Genomic DNA, 16,980 nt, shown 5'->3' with positions numbered 1-16,980 from the left:
CACTCCTTTACGTTCTTTGGAGATACAAGTCCATCAGGACTTTTTTTTTTAGGTTTGTTCTACAACCAAATATTAAGCCTCTCATCTCCTTTGATGCATGGTTCACCACAAAAGTATACAGTTCTGTAACAATGAGGAATGTTCTACTTTAAATATTTATATATTTTGTTCTCTGTTTATTGGTAACTATGCTGTTTTTTAAAAAAGTTGTTCACTGTTACAGTCACCAGTATGTGATATTAAAATAATGCAAGTGGTGATTTTTGTCTTATTTTATTTCAGGACCTGATGGCAAGTTGGAGGTTACCTTTGGGATTCTTTTCAACGATGACAAATGTGCCAACCTTTTCGAAGCTATTGTTGGGACACTGCGTGCAGCAAAACGAAAGAAAATTGTCAAGTATGATGGAGAACTTCTACTGCAAGGTGTTCATGACAATGTAAAAATTACACTACTTGAGGTCTAGCTGATGTACCACAGCAGTTTTATGCCTCACCACTTTGCATGCTGATGAACTTAACAACTGCAAGACTAGTGAAACTTAGAGATGATTGAAAAATTAGCCCATTGCATGCTTGTCTAATTCAGATCATGACTTAGTTCATCATATATTATGAATTAGGAGCAAGTTACTTCGAAAGCAAGAATAAGTATTGTATGTAAAGGTCTGTGAAGTGTATCATTCAACATAGGAGCCATTTCAACCTTTGCCTGTTCAAAGCATGCTAAGACTGGAGTCCTCTGTGACATATCTAATGGTGTGTGCTGGGGTCATTTACAAATTGTTTAACATGTAAAAAATAGAACCTAGGAAGTCAACTCCATGATTTTACCACTCAGCTATTTGCTGTTTTGTATTAAACTACCTTTTGCCTGGACTTGAGACTCTTAATCTTAAACTTGCAGCTGTACAGATTTTTCACAAATAAACAGTACCGTCTTTCAGCTTTATTATCTTAACTGACCAGCAAAATTGATAAATTGCGAACTCATGCTTTAAAAGACATTCATAATTATCAGCTATTCGTCTTGCTGGACATGATTTACTTAAAATGACAAACCAAACAAAATCTAAAACGAAATAAAGTGTGAAAACTTTCCTGATGAAGCTTAATTATTAATAAGCAAGCCAGGTTTTTATAATCTATGTATGATCCATTAGCTTCCTCAACAACCAACTTTTCTTCTATCTTCTTTTCGATAAAAACAATTATACAATTAAAAGCACTTTGGTTTCTGCAAGAAGTGTTCCCTAAACAAAGACATGGGACCTGATGTGATGTAGGCCTGTGACTCGGCCCTATAGTTAAGACTTCATATTTTTTGTGGTAATCATATTCATTCACCCACCCCAACCCCATGAAAAATATTTGACAGTATAAGATGAGAGAGAAGGAACCCTGGAATCTATTTGTTAAGCTGTTGTCTTATCATCCTGCTAAAGATGCTTGCTTTTTTTGGTCAACCTAGCAAGGACAGCCAATGCATCAAACACAAATTTCATTGGCAATCATGCAGGAAAAGATGTCAAGGTCATATTCTGCAGAACACCAAGCACACTACTTTTAAAAAAAAAAAAGGAAATATATATGTATATTCAACATCAACACCAAGTACATTTCTACAATAACTAAATCTGAAAATTCAAAACAATCTTTTCATGTGAATGAATTAACCATTTTTTTCTATGTACAACATGGGGAGATTTACCTTCATAGACTATGGTAAGAAATGAAAGTGGTAAACAGATTCCACTTTTACTAAGCAAACGACTTCAAGCCTAAACTACCATTGCATTATTCTGTCTATGCTTTACAATGAATAGAAAAGCACTGAAATCAGACAACAAATCTACATATCCCGGTCCCACTATTATATGTATGCACACAAACCTTTTTTGCCAACTGATCAACATTTGTACACACGATTCACACACAGAAATAAAAAATAAAAACCTTAAGTCTGAGAACTGGTGAGAACACAGGAAAACAAAGAAATTACACGTATGTTATCCATATCAACAATCAAATAAGTCTTCTTAAATATGACCTGGTTAACAACTTGTGTAGAAAATGTCCACATTGGAGGTTCCAAAATTATGTTTTTTAAAAAAAGAACTGTACAATATGTACACAGCAGCATTCCCAACTGCCACACCAACAAGTGATATTCTGCCCAGCGCATTATTTACAGTGATGTCGTGTGGAGTTGGCGGCATAAATGAAGTTAATATTTCGCTCTGAAATAGAACTCTCGTTGCTTCCTTCTTCCACAAGTTTCAAACTACCTTTTCTCTGTTTTAAAATCAATAATAAACCATGAACTTTTAAAAATTGTAATTGCTTAAAAGGACCAAAGAAAAAAAACATCTACTTGGTCTGGTGTTAGTGAAAGTATATCCCAGCAATTTTCACATAAGGGAAAACTTTATTAAAATGACCTGATCAATGGAAATGCTGCCTGGAAGTGCCAGACCTGTCTTATCCCTGATGCCCCAAAGCCAATTTATTTGGAGAAGAGAAGAGGGAAAAAAAACACAATGACAACTTTCAACATCTAACCACAATCACTTCTTGAAAGGGTGAGCACCGTGTAGTGTTAGCAGGAGTAAGATTTACCCTTCCTGGTTTCACTGAGAAAAAAAAAAAAACAAATGTAGGATACAGTGTATCACTTAGCCCTGGCAAATGAAACAAAAGAGCATCAAAGAAAGCTACCCTGTTAGTCTAAGATCAGCATGACTTGCAAAAGGGTAGTTTAAATATCAATTTCTCTTTCTAACGAGCCTGCATGTTGTCAAATCTCTACCATCAGACGAGCAGCCACACATAATGAACCATGATAATACTGATGATTACAAAGAAAAACAAATGGTATAAAGAAAACTAATTGTATGAAGTCAAATATATCCCAGAAGAGAATGAACACTGTTGGCAAACACCCAAAGCTGAAGAAATCCCCATGCATAACAATATAAATAGGTTAGATGTGTTAAAGAGAAATTTCCTAGGTTGCAACATTGAAAAACTAAAGAGGTGTGGCAAGGTATCTGCACAGGATGGAGTAAAAAATGCCCTCACCATCAACTGTAAGTACAAACACTACCCATATCCTTTTGACCTTAAGGGTCGTGTAATCTAGTCACCACCTATGCATTTAAGCACACTTGAATAAAGCAGCATTATCTCATTGTGTCACACTCTGCATAAATACATCTTTTGTTCTCTTCTGCTGAAAGGCTTATATCGGGGTGAAAATGGTGCCATTTTTGCATTTTTTTAAAAGTTTCACTATTTTGGGACCAATATCGTATGTTTAATTATGGAAAAGAAAGAAAAATTGGAGGCACTTCCAAGTAATTTGTATGTCTTTGCAGCCTGAACTTCATCAGTTCTGGTAGAGATTATCAAATTCACACATAACTTATCACTGATTTAATGTTCTTCAAGTATTTTAGATAAGCAGGCAAAAAAAGCACACAAAGCATCTTCTGATAAAAATTCTTCTGAACATGAGCTATAGTCAAATACCAGGTTTCCTATGAAATAAAGGCATGCAGAATGTGCAACAGATAAACATATTTATGGCATACTGAGGTCTCCACCCTCAATACGCAAGACTGAACAAACTAAAAAAATTTTTTTGAAAGCCTCAAGCATCAAGTTTTATACACTTTTGGGACTAAAAGTCAAGACAATAGTTTCTCATTCTGGGTTTCTTCTATTTTCATACTTGGTATTTTATATATAAAACAAAATAGTCATTGTGGTAAAAGATATGACAGCAAGAACCATTTAAAGAGAAAATGTTCATGGTTACTCCATTCGTTTTCTTTTGCCAAAGCATTTGCAAAACCATGTTCAAAGATCAACCGCAATCTTTATAGACAGGATGAAAATTTAAGTCAGAACACATGGACTGAATGTGTTCAACATGATAACCGACATAGACAGCCTGTCTCATGTCACATGCAAGCAACAAAGCAAGCAGCGATGAGGTAAAACAAGTCACTATGTCAGAAATCACCATCGTCAGTCCGAATACTACTAAGTGTTTGCAGGCAGGTGGGTTAAGTTATAAAAAAAAAAAATTTCACCTCCCTACTCCACCCCCATGGCTGACTCATACGAATAAAAAAAGAACGAAAAATCTTCTCTACTAGATCGACAAAGTTAATGAAGTTTTAAACACAAATAACTATTTGCCAAAAGCTTAGCAGGGTAGCTACAGACACACAATGTTCAACTACAGTTCAACATAAAACCCCAACATGTTCACTGAAGTTTGACATTTAGCCCTAGGCACGCATTTTGCTTTTGTAACTGCTTTTGTGCAGACAATTGCTCTTTGACAAAGTGAGACTACTTAACCCATGTGGGGCTTGTCTGCTTCACAACATCTTATCAACAAAACAACTTCAAATTACTAACCCAAAAGTAAATTTTATCATGCATGCAGGAAGAAAAAAAAAACAAAATAACTGGTACAAACAGATTAAAACTACAGCCATGAGCCAAGGTTATGCCATGTGTCACAAAGCAACTATTCTGACAATCACAAAAGGCTAAGCTTTCTATTTAAAATGGGGAAAAAAATAGGGGCTCATGAATAATTCCCACAAGCGTCCGATTCTTGTATTCTTCATGTGATAAAAAAATCTACACAAGTGTTCGCAATTAAAGAATCTTGGAAACACATAATATATAGAATATTTTTACACTAGTAAACAAAGGCTCAGAACCTAAACAGGACAAAGCATTTGTTTATGCTTGTGAGCATATGCTGTTTATACTAAATGTCTTAAAGAACAACACTAAATGGTTATGGGCAACTAAATGCAAGTGGAAAGATCTACACTTGTAGTTCTGAGCAAGAATGAACCACAATGCAACTCTAAGCAAGTTTTTCTTGACATTCACACACCTACCAACCCACCCATTCACTCACACATACACGTGTGTGCATGTGCTATGTTCCTCCTGCAGGAAAATATTAGATTGTAAAAGGCAATTTTGTTATTTGGTGAAGTGTCCAAGCATCCCTACACAGCAGACACATCTTGGTCAAGATAGTTTCCTCACCAGAAGCTTTCCTTTGTATTAAAAAAAAAAAAAGACAACTTTATGCTGCTGCTGAAGAAACAGGAGAAAGAGTGGAATAAAACTCCTTCCCACAGTTCGGAGACTGATAAATGAAGATGCAGAAGAATGCACATTATCCTGCATGTGATATCGCAGTAAAGGTCTTGCAGGTCACAGGCAAGCTCAAAGACGGGTTTCAGTATTCTTCCTCGCCATCATACGCCTCCTCATCTCCAAGGAAGGAAAACTTGTTAGTATCAGCCCAATCCTGTTGATGACAAAAATATAATCTAATGTACATTTCCAACTGAATACAAAAATGCCCTGTATGGAGCTGTCATGTGCATGCTTCTATGTGACAGCTTATGCCTGTGTAAAGAGAAAGTATGCAGAAATCTACAAGCTAGCATTTTTGCTTTAAACTATTTCAGTGGCAACCTCTTGCAAACAATACCTTAGGAGGACCCTGATCCAACTTAGGCATGTCTTCAATTGACTTAGGCAATGGCTTTTCTTTGGGAACTCTGTAAACGAGGAAAGCAGAATTGTTGTTAGTTGTTAGCATCGCATGGCATGATGCTACATTCAGCATATAAATTCTACGAACACACCAATTCTCTAGTTTTAAAGAATGTATCCATCTTGTTCGTTAAACACATTTATCACACTGTATTACAAATCCAATTGTGCATATATACAAACTCTGGAAGAAAAAAGAAACAAAGTGCTCTCTGACTGAGGCATGGCTTCAGCTACTAAGTTTACTTTGCTTTTCAGTTTATTTGCTTACAAATTCAAGATATCAAAATATTAGAACCTTTACCTTTTTTGGTTGTTCTGCCGATTGTCTGATCGTCCACCGACGGAGCCACGTCCTAAGCGTTCTGTACAAATAACAAATATTGTAATCAATGCCACATTGCTGCCATCCTACAATCTGCAGTTTTTGTTTTCGATTTTTACAAAATCTATCTTTCTACAAGATTTTTACAAAGCCTTCTTTGGTCAACGTTAACAAGTTGCCTAGCCATGGGAGCTTTTTCTATATAGGTTATTCAGATGAAAGGGGATGCAACTGCTGTCCATATCTGTATAGGAAGTTTAAAAATAAATGTTGTTGACCTGTATCATGGACTGGATAGTATTGACCATTATTGCATTGATGGGTAATACAATTAACAGCCAAATCCAGTGTATTCATGTTTAGATAACCAAGTAAAACTTAGGTTGGGTAAACTTAACAGGGAAAGCAACACAGCTGTATTCAAAAATCTAACAAGTGAATTAAACACTTAATTCTTCTACAAAGTATTTAACAACTCCTTGTTCATAGACTGAGCCATACTTACCGTTATCACTACCACTACCTCTTCTTTCACCTCGATTACCATCTCGACGATCACTCTCTCGTCTTTCAGCATCCCGCCTGTCTCCTTCTTTTCTGTCCCCTTCATGCAGATCAGGATCCCCTTTTCCAGAATCACTGAGTGCCTGTGAGGTTGCAAATATTATGCTCATAACTATGTCTAAAATAAAATCATGCAACAAATAACAAAAATAATTGTTATATTGTGCAAAGTTTTAGCAACAAGCTAAAACACTGTGCAAAAACACATACATGGGGTGTTTAATGCTGAGCCAGCAATTATGAGTATATTGACTATATTTGTCAAAAGAAGCTAGCCCTGTAAATGTGTGCTACATGCAAAGGAAGAACAGCATGTCCAAGAAAAGATCTGAACCCAAGACAGTCAATCATCCCTGTATTGGTGACAGATATTAATCTTTGTACCACCGAATAGCTCAACACATATGAACAACAGAGTGGATCGGTTAATTCTAAAAAAAGGAACATCTTTACTGTATTTTCTGAAAGTTTACTGGTAGGTTAACTCCAAACTTATGGGTCCAAACTTCGAAAGATTTCTTGCCAAGCATGGAAAGGAAAACCTGTATTTTTCTAGCAGAAAGGCATCTTCAGATCTGACCACCCCTTGAGATGGTTTATGCAAACTTTTATTTTTAAAGGACAACATGAAAGCAACATTTTTTCTTTATGATCGGTTAAGTTCATTGTCCTGGTCTGTTTTCTATTACTCAGGATTGCATCTTTTCTCTTAGAATTCACTCATACATATGCTATTTTTAGAAATACTCCCCTTTTGTCACTTCCTGTTTTCTCAAAAAATCCAGGTGTAAGAGAAAACCAATATTTCTTGTGCATCTTCGTCATAAAATACCACCAGAATATGTTTTTGTGATATTTTATGCTCTATTTCCAGCAATTTTTGCTGAGTGCTTATGTCATCCTTTACGCCAGATGTCATCCTTCCCATTTTCATATCACATTTAATAAATCTTTTTCTTTATTTGGATAGCTGGATTGTTGCGCAAGGGTTATAGATAACTTAATGCTTCTAGAACACAATAACATTCAGCAGCAACTGAATACAAAACTGATGTGTATTCCTTCAAAGCAAGTGTAAATCCACAAAGGGATTTATAGAGAAATGGGTTGTTAAAATAATTTTTTCTGCTGTTGTGGGCCATGAGATTCTTATTCACTTTAACAAGCCAGTAAGATGTAAAATTAATCAGGCACTCTATACTTAGAAACCAGCACAAATATTCACCTTCTCTGTCTCACTGTTGGATCTCTTGAATTCATCCTTTCTTGGCCGAGCCCAAGCATTTTCTTTGGGTGGAGGAGCAGGCACCATTTTCACTTCTTCAGTTTTAGAAGACACAGGCTTGCTCTCTCGTTCTGTACCATGAGTGTCCTCTGAATATTTTGTTGTCTCACCATCTTTCCAAGAAGAGCCTTCAAAATAATTTAAAGACAACACTTTCTAAGGGAAAAAAGTACATACATTTATAAAGAAGTATATTTAAGTAAAGCAACAACAACAAATTCAAAAGAGATGGAGACTTACTGGAGTGACTTGTCTTGCCACTCGAGCTACTAAGTCGTCTCTCCCGACCTCGACCCCCATCAGATCTGTCTGAATCCCTCCGCTGCCTGCCACCTTCTTTATGCAAACTAGAAGATTGCACAGAAACATGTTTACAAAACTGTATTAACTCAGATACATCACCAGAAGCTCATACAGGCATACATGTCATCAAAAAGATAATTTACTAGCAGTCTATTCAGAAGGCATCTGAATTAATCTGTCATTAATTTTCTGCTTCTTGTCATTATGGAAAATTTTATGTACACACACACACACCACCTTTGTATGCATAATGCAAAATCATAACGCTATCTTACCCATCTTTAGAACCATAGCGATTTTCCTTATCCTCATCACTTGGATGAGTGTGCTCGGATTCTTTAAGCAACCTTTCCTCAATTTCCTTCTCTTTTGATGCTGTGTCAACAGGTTTTGCATCTCCAAATATTGATGACTGTCGAACTGGTGTGATATCTTTGGTATCAATAGGTTTTGTACGGGGTTGTAGATGGAGACGAGGGCGCTCCTTAGCTGCATCTGCAGACAGAAGTTTTTGTGTTAAATATCACTTATGGCTGGTTTATCAGTTGTAAATATGATTAGGACAAAAACTCAAATAGTAATGAGCTCATCCTTGGTAAGCTGGATATGACTCAAATAATCAGCACATAACTTTGGAACCTTTGAACGATGGGCAGGCCTCCTCCACCGGCATATATGAGGTTTAAACCACTGTAAGTCCTTGATTTTGAGAACACATACTCTGATTAAAGTGGTATGCACAAAAGTGTGAAGAGTTCAAATAGCTACAGAGATTATCTTACTGATCACATAATTTTAAAATGTTTCTTTAAGCATAAGCTTCAGTTTTGAGTAAAAGATGGTGAATAAATAGAGTAGCAATTTACTTTCATTATGTTACAAAAATGTAGCAGAAAGAATAAATTTTATTCAAAATTGGTTTTACAATTTTATCAATAAGCAAAAACACAGAAAATGCAATGAATCAATTTTACAAATAAGTAACAGACTTTGCCAATGCACTTGTCAAATCTTTGGTGATGGCCACAGTACATAATCTGGAATATTTTCAGTGGATTTAAAAGAAAAATAAGAAAAGCACTAGAGACTAATACTTCTTATATAAACCCCGAACGCATTAAAGCATAAACCAAATGAAAAAGTACTACACATTGCAGAATTTTTAGGGGACGAAGTAGGTGAAAGTTTTACCAACCTTGACTCCCTTCATGGCTGCTTGGCTTTTCTCCCCTGTGGCAAAGTAAAACACATTTGTTATAAATGTGAATTAAGTGTGCATACCATTAACTGGACACACCTGACTTCTCATAGGTTTTTATAAAAAAAAAAACATTTGTATGCTGATCTATGGCACAGGTATTACAATTTTAAACTTCCACTAAAAATCATCTTCCAGTAGCACGGAAAAACAGACCTGGATCCCTCTGATCCCTGAGCGTCTTCTTCACGTCGGTATCCTCCCCCAAATGTTCGACGTCCACCAAAGCCTAAGGAAACAAATTTCAAGTAGTTCAAATAATTTTATTGATAAGATCAACACAAGCATGTCATTATACATGTTAATAATCCCAAAGCAAAATGAGCTAGAAGATTCAAAATTTAACTTCTGATCCTTAATTTAGCTACAAAAAAAGGGGGAAGGGGGAACCCACTATCCCCACGACCACATACACACACTCGTGGTCTTAAACCAAGGCTTTTAATATACACTCAACACTGTATTATTGATAATATAGAACTTCCCCCCACAACTACATTATGACTACACTTTAAAATCTAAACTTCACACCAACAATAACTAATATATAACTGGGGATGGGGAGAAGAAGAGAGAAGAGAGAATAACATTTACTAACAACACAGTGGACTGTTTACACATTTCAGATCCAATGAAACCCCAGCAGAGGCAACAAAAAGTTACTTATGCTCACATCCTCTTTTTATATCTTTTTCATTAAACTACCAGCACCAAGGATGGTTCTACCTTTTTCTAACTGCAATTATATATGCACATTTAAGACCAGTCAAACAAATTATTTTGTAATGAATCAAAGTTATCTGTTGATACTGCCTATTGTAAGAATCTTAAGACAATCTAATGTAATCTGACGAAATTTTCTTTTAATTATTTGCTTTAAGCAGTTTTGTAGTCTTCAACTCATCACAGATCATCGCCAAATTGTTCTGCCTTAAAATGGCACAATTAGCTATATAACTTATAAATAGAGTAAGCAAGCATGCTATTTTGAACTGATGTTTTTTTTTAATCACTTTATAATATGAGCATTAATTAAACAGAACCAATTTTAGACTAAAGGCAAAATATTGTTGATTTTAAGTTGTTAGGGACCCCTAAATTTTTCATATGTAAGGCCAGGGAGCCCAGTGTTTATAGGGTTTATGACAACATGGAGATCAGGTAAGCACTACCTGAACATTAATGAACTGTTACATCACTAATAGCTAATGTAAAATGCAGACTTTTAATGTCAGCCATTTAGAACACAAATTCCTAGCAGGAAATACAATGCATGCTTCTGTTTCTTCCTCAGGTTTACTACAGATAATACAGGACCAATAATACATACACATATATAAATACCATATGCACAACTTTTACAAATTACTCAAAGAAAACTTTTTACACATCATCATATGAAAATATAAAAACTGATTAGCCATTGGCACTGTGAAAAAAGTATAAATTACCTCGATCATCATCAAAACGTCTTTCCTCACGACCATATCTGTCACCATCTTTGTAACGATCACTGAATCCTCGGCGTCCACCTCCATATCTTCCATCATCTCTGTCACCAAAGCGACCACCTCCTCTGTCACCTCCATATCTGCCCTCTTCACGGTCTCCAAAACGACCACCTCCAAATCCCTCACCACCGCGATCACCCCCACGATCCCCAAATCTTCCACCACTTCTTCGGTCACCAAAACGATCAGATCCTCGATCACCAAATCCTGATCGATCTGACAAGCCACGGTCTCTGTCATCACCATAGCGATCACTGTACCGATCTCCATAGCGATCACCATAACGATCACCTCTGTCACTAGCTCGATCTCCGCGATCTCCTCCTCGATCATCATCTGAAATGCACAGGCAGAAAAAAAAAATTAGGACTAGAAGATAAACTCAAAAGCATTATAACATATTGCCTTTTATCAATTCAAATGGTAAATGGATATTTATGCAAGTATATTTATATAGCCCTTTTCTCCAGCCTCAGTCAGACTAAAAGAATCCATATAGAGGCATGCAAAGACACTTTTCCAGAGCAGTGTGACTGCTATTTGATAAAAAGAAAAGTGATAGGGGATTCTACAGCTCTTTGAAAAAAGAAAAGCCATATTCAACTGATTTCTTACTTTCAAACAAAACCGATAAAACTTATACAACTACTTTGACACATAATGTTTCCTATGACTGACATACTCTTCTATACAACTGCAACAAAACATGATGACTCACATGAAGGGGCATCTCTTCTGCGCCAGTCTCCTTCAGTACGACTTGGGTCACCACCACCTCCTCGCCAGTCATCTCGGTCTAGAAAAGCAAACAACAGGATCTTTCATTCACCAAGCTGTCTTATAATAATAATAATGGAGAAAAGTCTAGCATTAGAATAAAAATCTGAGTTAAAAAAAGAGCTCTCAACAAGAATCACCTACATACTGTCTATAAATGAGGAACACTTCCCACAGACCACACTGCTACTCATTAAAGGGAGGATACTGCTTTCAGACCATATAAAAACTTCTATTCACAATGACAAAAATGTCTTCCTTCACCCGTGATAATGAGACAACCTTTGTGTGCATTAATGCTGGATGATTTTATAGACCAATTGCAACAAACACTGGGCAAAAGGATAGAAATTTAGGCTATGTTAAATTTAAATTATCATACTTCATTATTACATATTTATAGATTATTTACAGATTTTTTTCTAATTTTTTTTTTGCCATTTTTTTTCTTAACCTGGACACTTTCTGCAGGAATTGTATTCATTCAAATTAACAAGACTTTTGTTGTTATGTATAGTTATTTAATCGTAAATTTTTTTAAAACCACACACAATTGCTCCAAACAAGCACTTGGCTTTAAGGACACTCAAGGTGTAAATCACAAGGACACAACTCACCACTACGACTTTCACCACGATCTCTGTCTCCTTGACTATGCCCTGCCAAGTCAACTCTCAGTTTGCGACCACAGAATGTCTGCAAGCAAGGGACTGAACTCAAATGAGCAGCTCAGGAACAGAGAAAATATGGATCCAATTTTTGTTAAGAACCTTTACAAAAAAGCAATATTTTTCTAGACGAAAATTGAATTTTTTTAAAGCAAAGAATAATAAACATGTACAAACACTAAAATTTATGGAGAAAAGCATGTAACATTATACATACACTTTCATTAAGCGCAAGTGCTTCAATAAGGGCTGTCCTGGTCTCAAACTCCACATAACCAAACCCTCTCTGTCTGCCATTTTCATTGGGAAGGCGCACATTCACCACCTGTAACAGTTAAAGATTTTAGGAACAGGCATTCTGCTGTTAGTGCAGATTTGAATAACTCATCTTCAGGACTAACCAACCACCCACCCTTCTACAAATACGCACACTTCTTTCTCCCAGCCTTTTATTAGACATACATATATCCTTACACACATACAAATAGATAATATAGACATCATGAGCAAGGACTCACAGTACAGCAGGGAAAGAGCAGACCAGAATTAAAGTATATAGACAAAACACATTGTGCAACAATTGTTTTAAAACATTTAAGTCTGATTTACCGGTAAGTTATTTTGCCTGAAGAACTCCATAATCTTGTCCTCACTAGCGTCATATGCTAAGTTGCCAATAAATGCGGTAAATGGAGGCTTTGTTGGAATGGATGACATCTCGACATCTGGACCACGAGCAGCTTTGGGTGCAGTTGGCAGTACAGAACGATCAAAGAAATTCCGAGTTTCTTCAACTTCTGTCAACAATTTACCAAGATGAACATCAACATTTCTGCTCCATCCACTCTGACAAACGCTAAATCAATAAAGCAATATAATGTATCAATTACCTGCTTTTATTATCATCATTGTAATACTTTTTAAACCCCACTTTAGAGCCCATTCAAGCCAATTCATTACGTACCAAATTAAAATGCTATCATCAACCCATTGAGACATCATTCAGAAAGGGTAAAGGGCGTCATCAAAACTTTTGTGAAGAGCTTTACCCATTTTATAGCGATCAATATGAAAATACACCCTCTAAACTAATAAACATAAAATTTTTTCAATCTTTATTAACATCTGCAATTACTACTGGCAATTCACCTTCTCCATCTGCATTATCCATTTCTGCTGCCCAGCTCCTATGCGTGACAACTGGAGCAGGTACCACTCCTCCATCATTAGCCAGAAACTCATTCAGATTAAGAGTCTTCCCCTTTGACTTTGTCTTCTTCTTGCCACCTGCACAATTTAACAAAATTGTAGCAGCTATTTACACAAACCATTGTCTGATTCACATCTACTAATTTGTGCAGTTCTTTTTTATGCTAGAAAAGATGCTTTCTGGAAAGGAGAGGTCAATGTAGTTGTGTGCCCTAACAATTATAATAGAGTAAGGTGAACCCTCACTTTCAGCAGGGCTAGCTTTTTGTGAGGGCAGAACCCATATTCTCTCCTTTGTTGTCTCACCTTATAGGGTCAGATATCCGGTGTACAAATGAATTAACTGTGAGAAGTATGGTGCATCATGCAAGTATCAATTTGGCTAGTGTGTGCAGTTTTTGGTCAGAAGGTTCTTGCTCTAACTGCTGTGCAATACACTCCCTCTCGGGCAGAAGGGTGGGCAGCACAAAATTTTCTATGAAACAATATACCAAGCATATCTTTCTACACATTTTCACAGCTTTTCAGCAAGTTTGCCAATTTTTTATCTATTTTATCATTTCAACCTTATAAAGACAACATTAACAAAAAAAATGCACTTTCTGCTAAGAAATAACTTTTATTAGTTTGTCGAAAATATCTCCATATGAACAATGTAAACTCTGTGTAATGTTTCTTTAAATAACTAGGTGCACTTATCCAAGCATGCCACAATATACTAACTCTGACTTAGATTGTGACCATCGCAACTGACAGTTGTCACTATAAGATCTCTTTTCCCATATCACAAAAGTAGGCTTGCTTTAATGACAAAGCTTAAACTGCACATGGTTGAAGTGCTTACATAAACTACAGCCTTCTGACATCACAAGTTAGAATTTAAATCTAGGTAATTAAGTACTTTCCAAAGCCCAACTGGCGAAAGCCAGCCAGGCCTTCGCCTCCCTCAGGAACACATGGAAGGCAAGAAACAGTCAGATAATCAAGCTGAGAATCTTCAAGTCAAATGTGATCAGCACCCTCCTTTACAGATCGGAATCATGGAAGATGACCAAAACCATCAGTAACAAGCTTGACGTCTTCCAAAACAGATGCCTCAGGCACATACCTTAACATCTTTTGGCCAAACACCATCGCCAACGAAAAACTCCAAAGAAGAACTGAAACCGAGTCCATCACCAAGAAGGTTCAACATAGGCGTTGGCGATGGATTGGACATCTGCTCTGCCAGCAGACAGCAGAACTCTCCAGAGTTGCCCTAAGATGGACTCCAGACAGCCGAAGAAAACGAGGATGCCCAAGGGGGAGGGGGGGAATTGGTGTTTTACGCCGTGCCAGCAACTATGGATATATTACGGCAAGGCAGCCAGCCCTGTAAACAGATGCCATGTGCAGAGAAAGAACAGCGTGCCCGAGACGAGAAATGAACTCTGGGCAGCCAACTTTCACTGTATTGGTAGCAGGCACTAACCGCTGCGGACCGATGTACGAGGCTGCCCAAGGAAACTTGGAGAGAACAGTGGAAAGGGAGATGAAAGGAAAGGGTTGGACATGGGGTCACCTGGAGCAAGTTTCAGCCGATCGACATCAGCGGCGGACTCTGGTTGAGGCCTTATGTGCAAAGTGATGCACGAAGAGGAATAGACAGAAAACTCAAATCATAATAAAAGTATTTTTATAGTGCCTTCAGCTGCCAGCGGCAAGGTCAAAGTGCTTTGACAAATACAACCAGCTTAACAATGTCTCTGTCACACACACATGCACACAAGGAGTAGAAGATATGAAAAAAAAGTCTGTAATTACTTTAAGTATTTCTAGTAGGTCTTAAGGCCTAAAGTGACAAAAGTGAGCATATGGTTTTGCGTTTATTTTCATCATTTTTGGACTATTGACTACATCATAACCATAGGAACGGACCTTTCATCTAGGAATTATATGCTCATTTTTTTTAACTTAAGAACAAAAATATATTCTCTAGTTATGAAGAACATACTAGTATTCACAATTTTCCTGAACATCCCTTGGCTTCTAATCTCTGCTGCATGTTAACTTACAAACTGGAAGTGATTATTAAGTTAATGTAAAGTTACCAGTTTAATTATATGATTTGCACAAACCCTAAATATCTTAGACAGGAAGTAAAATGTTATCAAATGAAAAATAAAAGTTGGAATATACAGGTGGTCATCGACTTAGGTCGTTGTTCCGTTCCTACGTCGCGTCGTAAACCTATTTTTGCTGTAAGTCGTAATATATGTACATATTGTACGTAAATCCTCTCCTAACACATATCCAAACAGTAATTATCAAATAATACATATAAAATACATTTAATAATGAAACAGGAATAATAAACAGTAATAAAAAAACATGGAGTTCGCGTTAGGACGCAGAACCACTTAAGTTGAAACAAGGCTTTATATAGTAAATGGGAGATGTGTTCGTAACCACGAAACATCATAACTCGGGGCTGACGTAACCCAAGGACAGCCTGTATTAAGATTTTCACCACACAAACACCAAAAACATCTAGTTTCAAAATAGAAGCAACATATAATGACTGTTTCAGCGGATATTCCAAGGCAACATAAAAAAAATTCAGGACTGCATTCGTAAAGTCTCTTGCAGTAAGTAGTAGGTCTTATCATTTTTCACTTCATCAAACTTTCTCAAATTTTAATTTGTATACTGCACCATACATCCACAAATTTGTATTTTTAATCTTTATAGTTTACAATGAGGCAATACTAATAGTAAAGTTCATTTTTAAGACATGCCTTGAAAAGTTACAATTTTACAATAAAAGGAAAAAGGAGCTCTAAAGCAGTTGAGGCCAGGACTAAAAAAAAAAAACTCTTATCTTGCATCATATTGAAGAATGTCAAAACTAATAAATGTTCCCATAATTTGCCTAAAGCAATAAACTCGGTTTTCAAGACAGCAAAAATCTGATTTCTCTCTCTCTTTTCTTAAACAAACAAGTATATTTTCGATGGTCATGTTTCGTGCATCCACCCTCTTTTTCACTTTTCTTAGTAGTTTGAATGAAAGAAATTTGGATTTGATAAGCTTCTGCAAGTTCCACAAGATTATTATATAAAAGCAACTAAAATCCAATCGATCTTACTGTGAATAAGACTTGTACGATTTTAAATCTCATTTAAACTAAAAACTGGTAGCATGTTCTCTCTATTTTAACTAGTTCATCAATTCCACTCAGTTTCAGCCGGCAGAAACCGTATGGCACATGGAAACGGTTTCCAAAATTACCACCGACTGCCAACATAATAAAAACTTCCGAAAATGTACAATTATAGTTGTTTTATTAGAATTTATTGGATACAAATTGGTAATTGTCGCGATGAACAGTAGGTCCCTAAAACATTTTACCACCCCAAGGATGTCCATGCGCCTTACCTGAAGCCATCTTGAAAGATTGCGCTTGCGATGGATTCGCAAAAAAATAATTACGATGAATT

General features: G+C 36.5%; 1 protein-coding gene across 1 annotated transcript; it reads right to left on the bottom strand.

Annotated features, from left to right (window-relative positions):
• Positions 1-934: 934 nt before the first annotated feature.
• On the bottom strand, positions 935-16,928 carry LOC112557993 (eukaryotic translation initiation factor 4B-like). The gene is made up of 16 exons (XM_025228170.1): positions 16,919-16,928; positions 13,442-13,606; positions 12,902-13,089; positions 12,510-12,617; positions 12,242-12,320; positions 11,566-11,643; positions 10,788-11,183; positions 9,493-9,565; positions 9,274-9,308; positions 8,354-8,573; positions 8,016-8,122; positions 7,716-7,903; positions 6,432-6,573; positions 5,906-5,966; positions 5,537-5,606; positions 935-5,350 (listed from the first exon to the last, which is right to left on the bottom strand). The coding sequence occupies exons 1-16, from the start codon at positions 16,926-16,928 to the stop codon at positions 5,279-5,281; spliced, it is 1,992 nt and encodes a 663-aa protein (XP_025083955.1). The 3' UTR covers positions 935-5,278.
• Positions 16,929-16,980: the final 52 nt, after the last annotated feature.

The sequence above is a fragment of the Pomacea canaliculata genome, linkage group LG2 (assembly GCF_003073045.1).
Source record: "Pomacea canaliculata isolate SZHN2017 linkage group LG2, ASM307304v1, whole genome shotgun sequence".
Taxonomy (NCBI): Eukaryota; Metazoa; Mollusca; class Gastropoda; order Architaenioglossa; family Ampullariidae; genus Pomacea; species Pomacea canaliculata.
This window is presented reverse-complemented; position numbering and strand designations above follow the sequence as displayed.

Coding starts and splice junctions, on each gene's coding strand:
- LOC112557993 (XM_025228170.1), bottom strand. Junction 8,123..8,353: donor CGCTATGGTTCTAAAGATGG/GTAAGATAGCGT, acceptor GCAATCTTCTAG/TTTGCATAAAGAAGGTGGCA. Junction 5,351..5,536: donor TGGATCAGGGTCCTCCTAAG/GTATTGTTTGCA, acceptor TGTCATCAACAG/GATTGGGCTGATACTAACAA.